A 14,558-nucleotide genomic window follows, 5' to 3' on the forward strand; every position below is an offset into this window, starting at 1 on the left:
TCCACCCTACCCACCAGACTTACCTCAAGTGACTTCTTACTGTTCCCTAGCATGCAACGGCGTACCCGTTTCGTTCATCCAAACTCAGTTCCACCTGATGTATAACCAAGATGGAGCTGGAAGCTTTATATAATAAGTTTCTAATCCTGTATTACCCCCAAATCACCTAAAAATTTAAACATGTATTATTTGCTGGGAAAAAGCTTTCGTCGAACGAGGAAGTGATAATTGCAATCAACGAGTATTTGGCAGAGATTAACAGAACCTATTTTTGCGATGAGATGAAAAGGGTTGAGGCCGCAGGATCAAGTGTATATTGTTCAAGGGAGACTATGTTGAGATGCAAGGCGAGTTCTTTACGAAACAAACATTTTTATTGTTTTTTCTTTACCATATAGCCCCAACTGAACTATTCATGTCAAAGTTTGAGTTCACTCTTTATTACATTATTATTAAAATATTATAAATAAAATAAGCTTCATATTCTTTATATATAAAATTTAATATTGTGAAAACACGACCTGTATCAGTACGTAGGTGGCAGATCATTTGAGAATGACAGCAAATAAAGTAATAAAAAATAACTTCCTAACCTTCCTCGGAATGGAGGATGTTGACCGTTGAACTATGCAAGAAGTTCTCCAAATCTCTCACTTACTGAACACGTCTGCTTATGGGTTGTCGAGAGAGTGACGTGCCACAAAACGCCAGTCACTAAATCTCATGCATTCTGGCACAGAGTTGAGGGCAGCGTGGAATGACGTACCGGTTCGGTCATCCAAACTCACAAGGGGAGGCCACCAATTGTGAAATTCAGATTCGATTCATACTGCGCATAATAAAAGCTCATGGCCAGAGGTGTAATGTGGCAAAGCACCAAGATGCACTTCTCAGCCGTTGTCGAGAAAATCGACAGTTAAAAGAAACCGTTGCGGTGAAATACTCTCTACGATTGATAATTTTCTACAGCGTCGTGGCGCAGCGGTAAGCGCTCGGGTTCGTGATCCGCAGGTCGCCGGATCGAATCTCGCGGCATACAAGCCTTTTTTTATTATTAGTTTTTTGTAATTCAAATATGTATATATATATATATAAACTATTAATGAATTACTTATGCATGTTGGTGAAGGCGGATCGCTCTCCAATTGTACCACCTCCATTTTGCCGTTTTTTTAACAGGGTGTACCAAAGCTCTCCCGTCCGCACTGATTTTCGACGATGTTATAAGTTGCGCTAGGGGCCGCATCTACCTTCTGTCGAAGTTAGCAGGCAAGTACGCTGTTATGCGGCGGCTCGTTTCGGCCCATTCAACATCTGTCCTTCAAGTGTAACGAGCGAGTAACGGAGTTTATATTTCATACCTGCCGCAGCAAATTTGTGTTCGTGGGGTCTCCATTCTAATTCGAACGTTTGACTTACGCTATACGTATTCGTTTCGTAATACCGTTTCTACGTCTTCCGTTAAGTATACGTGGTTAACATTATGAAGACAATTAATAACATTTGTGAAATACAACTTTGTTTGCGGAAAACATAATGATGTTCGAAGTCGCCAGTTTCTCCGCGACAAACGACTTTCAACAACTTATTATATGCATAATTGTTGCAACTGATTGCCGGGAATTATATATATATATATATATATATATATATATATTTGAATTACAAAAAACAAATACTAAAAAAAGGGTTGTATAGCGCCAGATTCGATCCGGCGACCTTCGGATTACGAACCCGAGCGCTTACCGCTGCGCCACGACGCTGTAGAAAACTGTTAATCGTAGAGAATATTTCACCGTAACGGTTTCTTTTAACTGTCGCTTTTCGCGACAACGGCCGAGGAGTGCATCTTGGTGCTTTGCCACATTACACCTCTGGCCATGAGCTTTTATTATGAGCAGTATGAATCGAATCTGAATTTCACAATTGACGGCCTCCCCTTGTCAGTTCCACTTGATGAAAAGCCAAAATGGAGCTGGCAGCGCTGTATACTGTTTCTCGTCCTGTATTACGCCAAAATCACCTTGAAATTTCAACACATATTTTTCCTATTATACAGTATTCGCATAAAAAGTAAAATGCTTTCTTCTGTACTTCTTGGTGATGCAGTTTTAATGTCCAGCGATGCATTTGCGTGCTCACCACTGTGCCGACTCTCAGGATGGGGCCCCAGAGGTTCCTCCGGAAGCCCTGGCTGCGACAATGGTCGTGACAAACGAGGCCAGCAACTGGTGACCAGGACCCCAGCGGGCGCTGCACAGTGGTGCCCGCCAGATGGTCTCTGGTCAGCTGCTGCAGCAGCAGATCGCCAGAAGCACTTGGGGTGGCCCACGTGACGTCACTGTCCAAGCGCACGACCAGGCCTGGAGGCGGGGGACCTCTGCTCCTCACCAACCAGTGACTCGACGTGTTCAGGAGGCCCAGCTCCACACTCTGGTGACGAACATTCCAGACATCTAACATACTCGGCACTCGCGAGTAAGAACTTGAATGGACTGGGAATAACAGCCAACCAGTTACAAAATACAGGTTTATTAAAACTATGGTCAAGGTTTAATAAACCTTTATTTTGCAACTAGTTGCCTGTTATTTCCAATCCACTAAAGCCCTCGAATGCGCAGTTGCTGAAGTGCAGTCATGTTCAAAATCTTACTCTTGAGTCACATCATCATTAATTTACAGCAGACGTTTTGAACATATACTGTGTTTGAACATTATAAAACATCTTGAAGAAAACAGTCCCTTGACGCATAATAAGCACAGATTCATAGAAGTATCGTTATTGTGAAACACAGCAGGCTCTTTGTTCTCGCAAAATAATAAGTGCTATCGACAGGGGATATCAAGTTGGTCCCATATTTCTAGGTATCCAGAAGGGTTTTCGACACCGTTATCCACAAGCAACGCCTAATTAGGCTGCCAGCCTATGGAATATCCTTCAACTGTGCAACACGATTTGTGTCTTTCTGTCAGATCTGTAACAGTTCGTAGTAATTGAGAGGAAGCTAACTTGTGTAACAGAAGTGACATCTGGGGTTACTCGACGAAGTTTTGCAGGCCCTGTAAATGACAGACAGTAAGGATACCAAGAGTGGTTTTTTCTGGTTGAGGATGGAAGGACGGCTCCTTGGCATTGCGTCACTCTGATACAATATGAAAAAAATAACTTCGAAATTATTCATAAAAATAACCTTCATCATAATAGTATACAAGAAGAAACTGGCAAAAAGTAAACAGGGATATGCTTGCACTTTGGAACCATTGGGACACACAGTTTTCAACCTCCAGTAATTTCATGTGATATATTTGAAATCAGTTTCGCATTTTTCCTAGACACAGTCCCACAACGTCTATGAACTCATAACGCCTAAAGCAAATTATCCTAAATAAAAGCAAAAACTGGCATAAGAGTTAATAAATTTATATGAAAGGTACACACTACTCTAGTGGTTTCATTTCGAAACAACTCATTAAAGCAGTAGTGAAATCTCAAATTTACGTTACAATAACTTTAGATGTTCTTGATTTAGCTGTCAATCATGCTCTCAGTATGATCACTGTAAAAAAAATCTTCGTGTCACAATCTCCTACAGCCACGTTGTACATACTGCGCTCCGACTGTTGCTTTGAATGCTTGCTGTAAGTGTCTACTACAATGCATTACATTCGTAGAAGTACCTCAGTACTAGATGTATCTGTTTTGCAATAGCATCGGTGGTTTCATACTAAAAGGCACTGACTGGTACTTCAAAATAAAATTAATAAAATGGTGGCTTGAGGCGGAAACCACTGGTGCTCAAAGGGTTAACATGAGGAGCCAGCTAGGCGAGGCGCTCCGTCAGGTGGGAGGCGGCTGGCGCACGCGCTTCTGTCAGGGTCGCGCCGAAGTCCGGAGCTGACGTCACATCCACCACTGCAGCTCACGCAGTGGACTATTTGGCTTTGTATACGTTTGCGAATGTGTAGCGTAAACCATACGATGTACAGTGAAGTACAATACGCCAACTCTGAGAGCAATGCGGGATGATTCAGCTGAGTACAGTTTGACTTTGCAAATGACACATTTAATCAGTTATTGAGCGAAGAACGGACTTTCACAATACCTCTAATAACAGTTGTAATAATTTAACGACAAATGAGATCGACCCATCATATAAAAGCGCTCATCAAGACGTACTGAATGGAATACTTACATGTTTATTTGCATACATTATTAGCCAGTGAGAGGTGATTGAATCACATGTTAAATTAAAGTAAGCATAATTAATTACACAAGTTTTATAGGTGATTAGCATGGCAGCATGTTTTTGCAAACGTAGTCACAAATCATAAACATCAGTTAGATATAAGTTTTATATGTTAATTGCTGATTTTAATTAATTAATCAGAATTTTTCATGGTGTCCCGTGAATTTTAAATTCCATTACAGACACATAAATTTGCATAGCTGCAACGGAAGGATTAGATCATTTTCTAAAAAAACTGGTGTGCCGTCTATGTGTGTTTGTAAGTCCTGACATCGTCAGGTGACGGAGATAGAGATACCTGATTTATTTGTTAAAAATTGGTAATATTCTTATCGCAGTAAAAATTAAAATTACAATTTGCTGATAACTGGTTTCGGCTGAATGACAACCATCTTCAGGTCTGGTGTACTAAAGACTAAGGGTCGATTTACACTGTTGGCAACTACATCATCATCACCAAGTTTGTCTCAGAACTTGCTTACTTAAGAACCAGGAATTAAGTTCACTGTTGGCCATAAGAACAACATTACTTAGTGCGATCATGCTTACTAAGGACTCTGTAGCTACGTAGACTTAGTAACAAGGTTATGGCCAACATTCTATGTGCACTATTGTGTGCAATTAATGAATAAAGAGTGAATGATGTCGAACTCTAAACTCGCTGCTGGGAAACATTATTTGTAAGCAGCACCTATGCAGCAATCTAACAGTTATTTACTCTGTTTTTTTGTTTCAGGTATGGATTAACATTTTTATTAAAAACCTGACAGATACAAACTGTAAGCCCTATGACAACGATACGAGTCAAAGGTAGTTATTTTATCCGGTATTTCGTATGCACAGCAACTAGACCGGAAGGTTAGTGCATCGTGCGTGTGAAAATTTAGTTGCAGATAGCCACTTCTTTATTTGCTTTTACCGTGAATGCGCGAATGTCATCGGTACAGCAGCAGTGGTCTTCAGGACGACGCAGCATGCTACACACACACACCCATAGGTTCGCCATAGCATCACATCAATCGCTACACGACGCTTTCAGATACTGTTGGCTCAGAAGCAGTGAGAGCCAGCAGTCTCCAAAACACTGCGCTTCCAAACACACACGGTGGGCAAAGGCGCTCCAACGCGCCACAGAAGCGCCACGAAATTCTCACGGACGTTGCCATTTCACCTGTAGTGGACAGCGGTTGCAGACACAAATTAAGTGCAAGCAGAATTTGCTGTTGACCACGCATTATTTTTGCAGATTGTTAGTATTGTCAAAGGGTATTAGGCACTCACCCACTAAGTATGGTTTGGACCATTCGAATGAGCTTAATAGTCTGAGTAGGTCTGTGGGGGAAGAGAATGTTCAAGAAATATTCATTGAAATACATAATGTTGAAACTGAAGAGGATGGACAGTCAAGTTGAGGGGATGAACAGTCAATTTACAGGAGTAAATCAGTTTGGGGAGACAGACAGAAAATCTAAGGAGTTGATAAGAAAAAATTTCGATGACCAGACTGTGAAAACTCGTTCTTCGCTAGTGGGAATTTGCGCTCATATTACTCAGGTTGAAAAGAAGTTGGCAGACTGGATAACCGGAGGGGAAAAACATTTTTAGGAGAAGAAGTAGATGTTTCGTGGAAAGAGAGAGTGTGTGAATAGAAAGAAGAACATAGAGTCTGCACTTTGTACACTCTACATCTACATATATACTCTGTCAACCACTGTGAAGTGCATGGCAAAAGGTATATTCCACTGTACCAGTTGTTAACGCCTTTTTCCGTTCCATTTACTTACGGAGCGCGAGAATAATGATTATTTAAATGCTTCTGTGCATGCTGTAATTAATCTAATGTTATCCTCACGATCCCTTTGTGAGCGATATGTAGGGAGCTGTAATGTGTTCCTAGAGTCGTCATTTAAAGCCGGTTCTTGAAATTTTTGTAGTAGACTTTCTCAGGATAGTTTCCGTCTATCTTCAAGACTCTGCCAGTCCAGTTTCTTCAGTACCTATGTGACACTCCCCCACGGATCAAAAAAACCTGACACCATTCGTGCTGGCCTTCTCCGTATACGTTCAACATTCCGTGTTAGTCCGGTCTGGTACGGGTCCCACACTCTTGAGCAGTATTCTGAAACCGTTCGCACAAGTGGTTTGTAAGCAATCTCCTTTGCAGACTGGTTGCATTTCCCTGGTACTGTACTACTAAAAGCGAAGTCTGCAACCTGCTTTACCCACGACTGAGACTGTGAGATAGTTCCATTTCATGTCCGTACTGTCTACACCCAAATATTTGTATAAGTTTACAGGTTCCAGCTGTGGCTCACTAATATTATATTGATAGGATACTGTGTTTTTCGTTTGAGCTCGCGGACCTCGTGGATAATGCAATGTGCTACAGAAACAATAGATACAACTAGCAAAAGAATGATTTATAACAATCAGGGCCAGAGGAACTACCACGATGTACAAGATTCAGATGGGGGCGATCCCAGTGTGGCGTGAATAATTATCAGCTAAATTCTGGCAAAGTGGCAATCAGCAGAGTAATACAAATGAGGATGACGGCCTAATTGCAACGGCCAGGAGAATAATAACCAACCAAGGAAGCAGTCAAGAAACTAATTTTCCCCTGACTGGTGTCCGAGGAGTGAACAGGACAAACTTCCTCAAGGGGAGACGGAACGCTATTGGCTTCAAAAATTCGATTTTTAGATTTTAGCATATTTGAAATACCTGGTCTTTCCTACGTGAAACAGTTTTTGTTTTATATAAATACGACAATTTTTTCGTGAGATATGACGGTTTCCCTGACGCTCTGTACAATCTTGCATTTACATGCCACGCATTCCTTTTTGCGCCATGCGGAGATAATGCACAGCATTCTTTTACTCCTTGTATATTATTTCATGCTTCTATTGTTATATAGTTAGAGATCTTTGTAAAGATACCTTGTTGAATAAATGTCTTCATGGGAAAATCCAAAATTTAAATGAATGTGTAAATTCTGTCAACTGGAACTGGTTACTGAAAACTGTATTTGTTCATCTTACAACCCTAAAATTTGGCGTTTATGATGCTATTTTATTCTTCAATGATGGTGTAAATAGAAAACTGGATGTTTTGGAATTATTGGGCATAAAATCTAGTGGAAATACTGCAAAATCCTTGGTGCAAATAGATAAAGAGAGAATCCGCAAAGCAGATATTGCTAATTTAAAATGCACAAAAGAAGCCAGACAGAAAAGAAGAGGGACCAAGAGAAGAAAAGAAGGTCAGTATGATTTAGATTATGCTCAGTATGGTGCAGGAAAATATTAGTGGTAAGTAATTCTCATCAATAACTATACTAGAATTGCAATATTAAACCGTAATGGACTTTCCTCAAAATTGCTTTTTTTTTTACTTTCAGGTACCATTATTTGATAAATTAATGAGATTAGAAACATGAAATTTGGTCAATTTGTACTGCAGATGGTAATAAGTTATTAAAAGTAAATGGAGAAACACCAACCAATCAGAAACTGTTTCATAATAATTAATGTACAAAAAAAGTTAAATTTTACTAGTAAAAGAATAAATTTTTTCTTCAAAACCATAAAAGGTATTATGTTCATTTTGCTTGTAAATTGAGGCGCATATGTTATATATATTCAGTAACAATTTCATTGTTTTATCACTTATAGTTCTTTTGAAAAGTGTATCTATTCAGAGGGTAAAATAGCATAGGCAGAATAGGGATAAAAATTGCCTTCCATCTCCCCTTACGAATAGGACTGGAGAGGGATAAAAACAAGCAGCAGTAGCTACCATGAGGCAGAAAAAGAGGCACCGATATTTGCTACAGAGGTCGTGATGGGCTACGAGAAACTATGGGGAGGCTAGTGTGAGTACACAGATATAGAGGCAATAGTGAACAGAAGCGACGGCGAACGTCAGTGGATGTAGACTTAAATTGTTTAGTCACGAAGCTAGAGATGAATATGGGTTGGTAGAATTGGCAACACTAGAGCTGGGTAATCAGGCAAGTGGGTCATTGTCAATAACAGAGTGCGAAGGCAATGTTTATTTCGATGTGGCCCGGGCAGAGGTAGATCCAGAGGCGCAAACTTCAGCTGCTGGCGAGGCGAACAAGACTTGGAACCTGTGGCAGCAGATATGGGAGTGGGGCATGCAATGGAACTTGCGTGTACAGTAGGTTGCTGCAGTGGATCTTAAGAGCAGCTAATACTCTGACCAAACACGCTGAGCTACCGTGCTGGCTACCATTTGGCTATCCCTGCACGGCTCACGGCCAGACCCAAACTTCCAAATGTCGTCAACCACGCGTCTGTAACCTGGACTCTTACATCCATTATATGTATTCTCATACTGGTCAGACGTTGACTTGAAAGTCGCTTGCAGGGAAATACGACAATGCAGTGCCTGTGTTATTCTGATTACGATGCGAAGTTCCTTTGGACATGGATGCATGCATGTCTGACCTGGTTGCCATTATTCGCAATTTCGAATACATTTAATGCAGAAACAGCTTAAGTCACTTCTAGGGATGTTCTCTTACTGTCGTAAGTTTATTTGTAATCAGTGTCTAAACTCGCCAAACCTGTCGAGATTGCCGAAGAAAACTATGCCTTGGCTATGGGCGAAAGATTATAAGGCTGATTTCGTGGCAATAAAGGACAGTCTGCGACACAGAAAAATTTTATATTACCCTAACATGACTTTGCCTAACAATGGACAATTCGAATTTGGAGTGGATGTGGCATCGTTTCAGGTGGTGAATAAATGTAGAATCACAGAGCACTGAACGATCTCGTTTGTCAGCCAAATGTTATTAAAGCAGCACAAAGAGCTACTTGCAGTATTCTGGGTTTAGCAAAATTCTGGGTGTATCTCAAAGGATGTGTAACAATTGTCAAACCGACTGTAATGAACTTAGCTACTTGCAAGAGTGCAAACTGGACAATGGGAAGTAGAAGTAGTGGCTGTTATTCCTTTGCAATTTCAGTATACCATCGAATATATAAAAAGAACTGACAACTCTGTGGCAGACGCTTTGTTACGAATGCACTTAGTAGATGCCGAAGACAGTGATAAAGGGGCGGTTTGTGCTCTCTACCATCCGTTAAACAATCAGTTCACTTACCTGGATAGGCTTCAGGTTGTCTGCCCCTTTACTCTGCCATGGTAGGTACTGGTTTAGCCGATAAAAGCATAGTTGACGAAAATTCAGCTAAACGCTTACCACGCGAAGGCCACATAACTCCAGTCCATGGGCAGTAGCTGAAGGTTAGTTAAACTATCGAGTGTTCGGGATTCTTGCATGACTCGTTTGAAAAAATATCAAAAATTTCCTTTAAGTTGGTTTATTGTCTTTAAAACAAGGAAAGTGTCTATCAAGTCCGTATTTAATACTCCGACATAAATTATGCAATGTTATCGCCTCTGTAACTAGTTCACGCCCAAAAGCAGCCAAAAGATATTTAGTCCGACCCGATATTTTGAACGTCCTAAACAGTCACTGAACATATTCAGTCGTTCAGTGGGCTTCTTGTAAAGAAGCGTCCGCCATAATGTCTTGTAAGCGGTACGGAACACGCCACGCGGAAATTGTGTATGGCATGAAATGTTCACACGCGAAAATCTCCGAAAGTAAACCACTCACAAACGTCAAGCTTTCACAAAATACTCAGCGCAGTCACTTTTCTTCAACGATGCGAGAACCGAGCAAACGCGCGAATTTCTTGATTTTGGTACAAATTTGATCAGAGCGATTTAAATAGTTGTTTATCAGAAGACGTCTCCCGAGCGACTATCTCAGCTCATAGAACTGAAGCACAAAGCCTTACTCAGAGGCGCCGGAAATGCTGCATTCCCATTGGCTACTATGTTAAGCATCCAATCAGATCATCTCGAGCACTTCTATAGCCGCGGTATTCCTAATATCAGCCAATCAGATTAGAAATCCTGTAATTCCGATACCAGATAAAATTTAATGAAAACAAAATACGATTCCTTTCCACAACATAAATTAATAATGAATTTAATACTCAACTACCCTTCTGGCTGTCTTGTACAAATTCAGGCTCACTCGGACGTATGTCAGAAATTTCCCTACTGCAAAATAATTTTCTCACCCAAATTTTACATCGTTTTAATAAAATATCACATTCCCACTTTACTTTTGTCCTCCGTTCACTTTATCAGTCTCTCCAAAACGCTCACACAACCAAAACACAATGAAATAATGACATTCCAAAGTACTTTTTATTACGTCAGAAATCTAAGGTAATGAAAAGAAAGTTCCAGAAAATTAGATTATGTGAACCTATTTCCTGATTGTAGTTTCAGTTGATACTATAGAGCAACACGTTACAGTCCTTAACTCAAGTTTCACAATGCCAGCACGGTTCTTACGTGTTTTACGTAAAAATCTGTATCTCCGGAAGTATTGAAGTTATTGAATTGAAATTTTAAGAGTACGGTTGTGTTACCTGTAGAATTCGGTACACTAAGTATGAAAATCATCATTACTATTTAGTAGTCCTTCTTCAGATTCATAGAGAGTAAGTGTAACGTAGTACACGCAGCGTTAGGCAAGTACACAGCTCGCCCGGCCCAGTAGCCATCATCAGCTGTGGGAGCGTGAGAATCAAAATCTGTCTCCTCCAGACTCCACGGCAAGCTACGCCTTCAATGCGAGACGACAACTCGTACTAATTTGCTACATTACAATGGTACAACCAAATAGTAAGTTATGTATATGAGAATGTAGAAGGAGAAAAGAAGATTCACAATATCCGTAAAAGCATGCATAGAATGGAGAATACAGATCCAAACTTAAAATTAGTAAAGACAATGTATGCAACGAAGGGGAATGAGATGTTGCAATGCTTCTACCAAATCTGTAAGGTGTGTTGTTTAGGAGAAAAGATGAGACCAAAGAGGCATGGAGGCTTTGCTTTCCTGAGCAACATATAGAGTGGTTAATGCTTTATATTCACCTGAGCCTCGGGCACCTTGGATCACAAAAGTGCATGGGGATGTTGCAACTCTCTGTTTTGTTCAATAATATAATAATAATAATGAGGCAGCAGCTGAGAGCTTGTGATCATTGCCAGAGAGTGAAGTACGGCACAGAGGCAAACCAAAGGAAAATGCAAATCACCAATAAGGTCCACGAATTACTTGAACTTGACATCCACGGGTCACTACCATCACGTAGTAGCAAAGTAAGTACTTTCGGCGGAAGACATTTTCCGAAATATGTTAGGCTATAAGCAATGAAAAGAGCGACAAGAAAAATTAAAAGCAAAATGAAAAAGAATTATTTTGCCAAACAAGGAAAGCCGAAAGCATATTGTCTTACAATTGGTCTCAATTTGTGTCGAAACTTTAAGAAGATTTTATGGCTGGAGTGGGTGTCAAACATGTTCGGACAGCTGTGCATTATCGTGCAGGGAATCTAGCAGCACACTATATGAGGGAGTTGGGGCAATTAGTAAGGACATATTGTAGCTAAAATCACAAGCAATGGACAGAGTATGTACCAATGTTTGAGGTTGTTACGGACAGCATTAAAACTTGTGCTACAGGGTTCACGCCACATGAAATAATAATCTGTTGTCAGCGGTGCTAGAATTTCCTCCTGGAGGCCAGATCACTACACAAGAGCATGAGGCGATGGTAAAGCAACGTATGACGAAAAAGGCTAATGAAAGAAAGAGTCGTCATGATGCGAAATACAGGGCCGTATTGTACAAACTAGAAGATGTAGTTCTACTGGAGACGAAGGAGAAATCAAGTGACTTGGAAGGAGAAAATAAAAAATTGTTTGAGCTGTGCCATGGCCCCTTTGTGGTCACTGAGAGCCATGTCCGAATGTTTACTGCTTAGCTTATACAGTTTCGGCGATAACACTGGAACTGAGGACTGTCACTAATATGAGGCAGTATATTTCAGAAGTTACCAGCACTCGTATGCGGATTATATTCCTTATGTTTATATAATAAGTCTTAATGATGGATCTTTTGTGTAAATATTAACTAAGCCACAGGATTATAATGGTGTGCGGAGATGCCATTGGATTTTATGTAATTGCTTATTTGTTTGTGTTAGTGTAAGGTATAATTTAGGTTTGCTTTGTTTTGCTTTACTACAGAAGTAGGACAGTTGATGTGATAGTTTTGTGTAATGTTTAGCTCTGCGAAGGGCTTGCTTGGTGTGGCGCATGCAGTACTGTGAGCGGTGTTCTATGATTCTAAAGAAACAGGTTACGCCAGTAAAAGTAAAAAAAAAAAAAAATTGTAGCTGCTTGGTTTTTTTCTCTGCACATCAACTGTGAGTGCATCTGTTTTGGTCTCGTAAGGATTTCTATATCGCATGAATCTGGCCTGCAAAGAGAGAGAGAGAGAGAGAGAGAGAGAGGGGGGGGGGTCATACTGCCTGACATATTGGGAACATATTGGGTTGGGAACGTGAATGAGTTTTCATCTGTGTGGCTCATGGGTTGAGTTTGTTTCTTTGCAAGTTGTCCATCTGGCTGGCATGACGTAACGCAGCAATGGTGGCTGCACTGATGTTACCAGAACCTGATATACATTCGTACGAACATCAGATGTAATGCAAGAAATTCACAGTGTATCGTGTGCTTCGTAGCGTGAGTGAAATGTCAGTTCACTGCTTCATAATATGTCAAATCTAGAGATGCTTGATAATAACATACTTACAATAGTTAAATCACATATGCGTCAGACTGAAAAGAGGCACCTGATGCTGAGTAATGTTACTGTTTTAATAAATTATTCTATTTATTCTTGTAAGTTGCTCAGTTTGTACAGGTTTGAGCACAGGTACAGATTATAACTCTAGTACTGTATCTCTGCAGTTAAATGTTCGTCTTTCTTGTTAATGAAGTGCTACACTGACGAACATACACGTACACACAATGTTAATTGTTTATTTGCACATATTGTCCTAAGTGGATATGACAGTGCCACCAATTTAATACATGCTTAGAATATAGGCTAAAAGAAACATGCCAAAAGTGCTAACTTTACCAGTGTCCAAATTGTTCCTATTTGTATAATTTTTTTTCTGACAACTCTATGGTATTCTTTTAGTGGACTTTCAAGTTTGGTGCTACGTTCTTTATATCAATTACTGCGTGAAAGATAATCTATGTGGAGATATTGTAGCACAATGGGCAGTAAAGAGATCAGAGGTGGTTTGATTTGGTTGAGCGCGGGAAGTTGTAAATGCATAGCACCCTGGCCACTGGCAGCATGGCGCTCCGTTGCTTGACGAGATGGACCAGTTAGGCATGGTGCCCCGTCATGCAGGAGTAAGCTGGTGCACGTGCTTCTCTCAGAGTTGCACTGAAGTCTAGATGTTACGTCAGGTCCACCGTGCAGCTCGTGTGATGAACAACGTAGCTTTATACACGTTTGTGTGCAAATAACATCCACCATAAAACTTACAGCAGAGTCTGATACATCAGTTTTAAGAGCAGAGTGCGATGATTCAGCTAGTATTTAGATCGACTATGCAGATGATGTATTTAATTAGCTATCGAGCCTAGAAAGTGTCTGTAACGAACTTTCACAGTATCTGTAATAACAACTGTAACAATTTAACTACAAAAGAGATGGACCGACCACACAAAAGCAGTCATCAGGACGTAGCGAATGGGCTATCTATATGCTTACTTACTCAGTAATTAGCCAATGAGAGGTAATTGAATTAGATATTTAAAATTGAAGTAAGCATAATTAATTTCACAAGACAGAAACACGCAAAGCATAGCATTGCGTATCGGTAAACATAGTTACATATCATAAAAATTACTTAGGTCATAAGTTTGCTATGTTTAATTACTGTTTATAATTAATTAATCAAAATTTTCACCGTTCCACACGTAACTTTAATTCCATTCAAAATAAATAAAGTTGGATGGCAGCAATGGAAAAAAGCTGATAAGTTCCTACAAAACTAATGAGTCATGTATATTCGTTTGTTTCAGCTTGAGACAACTAAATATCTCGAAAACGACTCATCGTGTAGAAACAAAGATCTAGGGGAAACCTGGGTGGTTTTGGAAATCAGCCTTATGAAACACAATTAGTTTATTTCTTATATTTACCCATACATGTTTCGACACCAATGTGTCAAATTTTTATTACTGTTAAGTACAATATCACATTTGTAATAATTTAACTGCTGTAGGCCTAAGAAATACAATATTTGCAATTTGCTTCGTTTTGTTTCGACACTCACCTTAGAATTACATCGCTAACTGAACTGTATTATTATACATCGATTTTA

The 14,558-nt window shown here is 40.0% G+C and overlaps 1 protein-coding gene across 1 annotated transcript in view; it reads right to left on the reverse strand.

Annotated features, from left to right (window-relative positions):
- Nucleotides 1–14,558, reverse strand: part of LOC124788772 (glutamate receptor ionotropic, delta-2-like) — an 82,434-nt gene that overhangs the window by 37,956 nt on the left and 29,920 nt on the right. The window contains exon 3 of the mRNA XM_047256055.1: nucleotides 2,143–2,433. Within this exon, the coding sequence (XP_047112011.1) occupies nucleotides 2,143–2,433 (291 nt within the window). The remainder of the gene's footprint in view (nucleotides 1–2,142; nucleotides 2,434–14,558) is intronic.

The sequence above is a fragment of the Schistocerca piceifrons genome, chromosome 3, assembly GCF_021461385.2.
Source record: "Schistocerca piceifrons isolate TAMUIC-IGC-003096 chromosome 3, iqSchPice1.1, whole genome shotgun sequence".
In the NCBI taxonomy this organism is placed as follows: Eukaryota; Metazoa; Arthropoda; class Insecta; order Orthoptera; family Acrididae; genus Schistocerca; species Schistocerca piceifrons.